General features: G+C 33.8%; 1 protein-coding gene across 1 annotated transcript; it reads left to right on the top strand.

Annotated features, from left to right (window-relative positions):
* Positions 1-1,607: 1,607 nt before the first annotated feature.
* Positions 1,608-4,504, top strand: LOC131621560 (zinc finger CCCH domain-containing protein 14-like). The gene is made up of 3 exons (XM_058892600.1): positions 1,608-1,890; positions 2,302-2,362; positions 3,538-4,504. The coding sequence occupies exons 1-3, from the start codon at positions 1,818-1,820 to the stop codon at positions 4,301-4,303; spliced, it is 900 nt and encodes a 299-aa protein (XP_058748583.1). The 5' UTR covers positions 1,608-1,817; the 3' UTR covers positions 4,304-4,504.
* Positions 4,505-5,313: the final 809 nt, after the last annotated feature.

The following is a 5,313-nucleotide window of genomic DNA, read 5'->3' as shown; positions in this document are numbered from 1 at the left end:
ATTTAGGAATTTATGGTTGATTTCTGGTGCTCCACCGTTTCGCTTCAAACAAAATTTTAAAAAAAAATCCTAATTAACATGATCATCGCCTTTTCAAGATCTATTTTGGATACTATATCAACTTTTTTCATTTTAAATTTATGCATAAAAAACTACTCCCTCTATTCCTTATTATAAGGAAATTTTAACTTTTTAGATACATTGATTAAATGATGTATCAAGTCTATATATAGGCTAAATACATCATTTATTAAATAAATTTAAAAAATCAAATTTACTTATAAAAAAGAATGAAGGGAGTATTCTGGAAGAGTTCATATGTCTAATTTAGATAAGGACGCATTAGGTTAACCATAATAAAATAATCATAATAAACTTATAAATAGTGTTGTACAAGCTAATGAACCTGAATTCTTTAATATTTTGGGGCAACCCATCTTAGGAATTAATGCGACAAGAATCTTAGAAAGAGAGGAGTGAAAGCTACCTATAACAAAAACATCTGATATAAAATGTTAAAAGAAAATATCATGGAATGGAATCCATTAGGGCCATACGCCTTGAAATGGTGCATCTAATTCAACACATAAGTAACTTCTTTCCTCATTACATGTTGAGTCAAAATGTGTTGGCGTTCTTCAATAAGGATCAGAGTCATAGTTGAGTCACTCATACTAGCGGATGTGTAGGAGATTTATGGCAGAAAAGACCTTTAAATAAGTTAGTACTTCTTCCACGAGAATATGATCATCATTGCACCAAACATCATTAAAAAGATGAAGGCCATGGACTTTATTTCTCTTTTGCCTGATTATTGTCTTGGCATGAAAAATTTTAGTGTTACGATCTCCCAATTTAATCCAATCATCTCAAGCCTTTTTATACTAATGAATCTTCTCTTGCGCCAAAATCTCATCATACTCTTGTTAAAGCTTCTATTAGAGATAAACTAGTCATGTCGAATCTATTCTCTCCCAAGAGCGTTGGGTACATCTGAATCTCTTCTCAATGTTGTGTTGTCTTTTGTTGATATTGCCAAAAAAAAAAACTCTTTATTAAAAAGGATTCTGATAGAATCGTGCTGAACATTTTAGAGACAAGTTACAATGTCATATGGAATTTCTCCCAAGCAATCTAAATTATATTAGAGTATTTTAAATGATTGATCTAGGCTATCTCAAATCTAAAAGGATGCAGCTCATAGTTTTGGAGTGGAAGACCACATCTAAAAAGAATGAAGTTATAATCAGAATGAAACTTATACAACACCTCAACATATTTAAAATTAAAATTAGATAATATTTAATTTAAAACTAAATAGTATTATTTTTAAATTAAAACTGAGTCATATTTAAAATTAGAATAACCTAAAATTATTAATTAAATTAAATGAATGAAAAAAATTAAATTTGATATAAATATAAATAGATGCCATGTGACAAGGGTAAGGGGGCACGTGAGAGAATGGGGCATCAAAGCACGTCACGTGAAAGGAAGGGACCTAGGCGGAAATCCAACTTAACATTTATAACCCTAATTTTAAAATCTCCACATTTAAAAGCGACACCGCTGTGACACTGCAAAATAAATAAATCATTATTATTTATTCATTCTCACTTTTTTCGCTCCCTTTAACTCAGCCACCGCCTTCACTTTTCTCTTTTTTCTCCTTCTTTCTCCAAAACCCTCTTCTTCTCTCCAGTTCCGCTAGGGTTAGGGTTAGGGTTTTACTCCATCCTTCTTAACTATCTTCATTCCTTTCAAGATCTCTCTATTCTTCTGTCTGAAAGCTCCTTCTTCATTTCGGATCTTGAGCTATGGATGGCCGCAAAAGAGGAAGACCTGAACATGGATTTAACACCAATGGTGGATTCAAGAAATCCAGACAAGGTTTGTTCTTTCTTCATCTTCCCTCTCTCATTTTGCATGGTTTATACTCTTAATTTGCATGTTTTGCCTTATACACTTACTTTCAAGCTTATTCTGTTTTATGCTTATTGTGTTGTTGCGTCCTCTCTGTAATTTGATGTTTTTCTTCCGGAAAAAATTTCACTAAAATCTTCAAATTATTGGGGAGACAATGAACTCTCTCACTTGAGTGTACCTACAACTTAAACTGTTTCAGATTCGGTCCAAATTTTCAGTAGTTGGGGACAATGAAAAACCTAATAAATTATAAATTAATGTAATTGCCCTTTTTTAAATTTATTTTAAAAATTGGTAACAGTATTTGGGTATAGTGTAAGAGATTAATAAAGGAGAGAATGATAACTGAGAATAAGTAATAATGTTTTGCAACAGAAATGCAGTCCTTATCAACTGGTGTAGGAAGCAAATCGAAGCCATGTACCAAGTTTTTCAGGTTATAATCTACCCCTGTCTAACTAAAATATAATTTCAAATGCCGCATTTTCTACTTTTAATAGCTTTATATTATAATTATTATAAGAGTGAAATGCTTAATTGTCTTAAAACTAAACTATGCAATTTTGCTAATTAACTGAGTATATGAAAGTCTTATACAGGTACACACTGTTGTCTAAACACGTAAACTAAATAGTGGTTTATTAACGGACTACTACTTAAAAGACAACAATTTACAGGGCGATAGTTGGGATAGAGACCGCTATCATTGATGATTAATTGACCATTTTCCACTCATGTTTTACCTTTCAGCCTAGTTAATTGCTTACCACTTTAATCACTTAAACATCAAGCTTTCAGGATTTTATTGTTTGTTTATGAACCAACCTTTTGATGGGTAAGGTATCGACTAAGTAACTGGAATTGAACTTTGACTGACAAGTAACTTGAATTGAATTTTGATTGGTTGGGTCAGGTATGGTGTCAAAAGGTACATTTAATTGATTAATTTTGTATTATACATGTTAGTTGAAGAACATAAAGACATTTTTTGGGTCACCCTTAAACCTTGAACAAGATACAATTGATTCAATCCCAATTTCTAATTGTATGAATCTTCCATCAAGAAACAAATGACGAAAAGCCACCCTCTTTTGTTTATTGGAAACTTTCATATGGATATTTTAGGAAAAATTTCTGTTGTTTACTATAAATGCCAGTTTATCCTCTAAGGGGCTTTCTATAATTTGTTCCCTATCAAATTTTGGACAATCCTAGGGTACTCATGTGTTCAAGAATTTGGCATGTTTACTGTTAGGTGTTCCTGTTTTTGTTGAAGTGTCGTATAGGTGTTCCTGTTTGATCCTTTTAAAGTTAGCCTGTTAAACTTGTCCATATTACACATGTCTCTTTATACTGTTTGACCAAGTGTTTATGTTGTATGTTTTCCTTTAAGGAGCTTAGTGTCAAGTCTTAGCTTTTTCATTTATTTAATCTTTGAGGACCAAAGATATTTTGGAACTTTATGAGCTTAGCATTTCATAAATTATGTCAAGTAATCCATGGATCTGAGTTTATTTTGATACTGTTATTCAAAGGGATAAGAATAGGCATATATGGGTGATTGTTAGTATTGATTCATCGTAATTAATTGAATTATTTTTGTTCTTGCAGCACTTCTGGTTGCCCATTTGGTGAGACATGCCATTTCTTGCACTATGTTCCTGGTGGTTTTAATGCTGTTGCCCATATGATGAATCTAACACCCGCAGCACCTCCTGCACCAAGAAATGTTGCAGCCCCACCACATGCTCATGCACACAATGGATCTGCACCATCTGCTGTTAAAAGTCGCATATGCAACAGATTTAACACTGCTGAAGGTTGCAAATTCGGCGACAAATGTCATTTCGCTCATGGTGAATGGGAACTTGGAAAGCCTGTAGCTCTATCATTTGATGATCACCGTCACGCGGGACCCCCCAATGTAGGTCGTATGGGTGGTCACCGGATGGAGCCTCCTCCTGGTCCAACTACTAGCTTTGGTGCCACTGCCACTGCCAAGATCAGTGTGGAAGCTTCCATGGCTGGAGCAATCATTGGTAAGGGTGGTGTGAACTCAAAACAGATCTGTCGCCAAACTGGAGCTAAGCTTTCGATTCGAGAGCATGAATCTGATCAAAATCTTAAGAACATTGAACTTGAGGGAACTTTTGAACAAATTAAGGATGCAAGTAACATGGTGAAGGATTTACTGATGACCCTGAAAATGTCTGCACCACCTAAAACAACCCAAGGTCCTCCTGGTGCCCCTGGCCATCATCATGGAAATCATGGAAGCAACTTTAAGACAAAATTGTGTGAGAATTTTACAAAAGGATCTTGTACTTTTGGAGAAAGGTGTCATTTTGCACATGGAGCGACTGAAATGCGGAAATAAGAATTCTACCTTAAAGAGGCAATGCATTATCTTGTGAGTCAGGATTATTTTTATGATTATTATTGTTGTGCACTGCTCTACTTAGGATACTGACAGAACTTCTGATGTTAAGAATTTTGTTGTTTTTGTTTCCTTTAAATAGCTACATTAGCTTTACAATTTCATTTTCCCTCTATTATGAATCCATGCTCTCCCTCCTCAGATTGCTGATTCTATTTTTTTAGTAGTAGAGTTTTATTTTCTCGTGCCCTGCATACAGATCAGAATTCCTGTCTAATTCATTTCTTTCTCAATTTGGCCATGCCATAAATTTTGTTTTCCTTCTGTCATCTTTTTTGTCTGTTGATTTTTAGGAAGTTTTGAGTTTTTCTTTATTTGTGGATTTGTCTAACAAAATGAGGTCTGTGATTGTTTGAAATTGGTAGTGGAAGTAAAATATTCAATCAAGTGCATGGGTTTTAAATTAAGATTTAAATTAGAACAGACTGAACTGTTCACTTTAGTGTTATATTTTGTTTTGAATAGTTTTATCCCCTAGGAAGGGAACTTGTGAAAGCAAGTGTGAAGAAAACGTGAGTTAAAATGGACGGTGAGAAAGTCCAACTTAAATACTTGACACTGCAAGTATACAATTTTTCGAGCATCATTTCCCATCCTACACCCATTGATTTGAGTTGTGATTAATGTTGAAATAAATAAAAAATCACTTGTAAGAAAATATATGGCTTTTAGTAGTTGAGTGATAATGTTACCTGAATTTGTCATTAAAGCATGCATCTCCAACATTGCATAATTTAAAGCACCTAATGCTCTTAAAATCCATGCCACCACCATTTTTCTGCAAGAAGAGCTTCTCCTAAGAGAGGCAATATACGCCTCTAGCTTGATTTATAATTTTTCTTGTTAGAGAGAAAAGTCGAAATAAAAAATGTATTCAAGACGTAGTATGGAATGTATTGTAACACTGATATGATGAGTACTTCTCTCCCTACTCTTGAGAGACATTTACC

Source organism: Vicia villosa, unplaced genomic scaffold (assembly GCF_029867415.1).
Source record: "Vicia villosa cultivar HV-30 ecotype Madison, WI unplaced genomic scaffold, Vvil1.0 ctg.000009F_1_1_3, whole genome shotgun sequence".
In the NCBI taxonomy this organism is placed as follows: domain Eukaryota; kingdom Viridiplantae; phylum Streptophyta; class Magnoliopsida; order Fabales; family Fabaceae; genus Vicia; species Vicia villosa.
This window is presented reverse-complemented; position numbering and strand designations above follow the sequence as displayed.

Coding starts and splice junctions, on each gene's coding strand:
- LOC131621560 (XM_058892600.1), top strand. CDS start 1,818: ATGGATGGCCGCAAAAGAGGAAGACCTGAACATGGATTTAACACCAAT. Junction 1,891..2,301: donor ATTCAAGAAATCCAGACAAG/GTTTGTTCTTTC, acceptor GTTTTGCAACAG/AAATGCAGTCCTTATCAACT. Junction 2,363..3,537: donor CCATGTACCAAGTTTTTCAG/GTTATAATCTAC, acceptor TTGTTCTTGCAG/CACTTCTGGTTGCCCATTTG.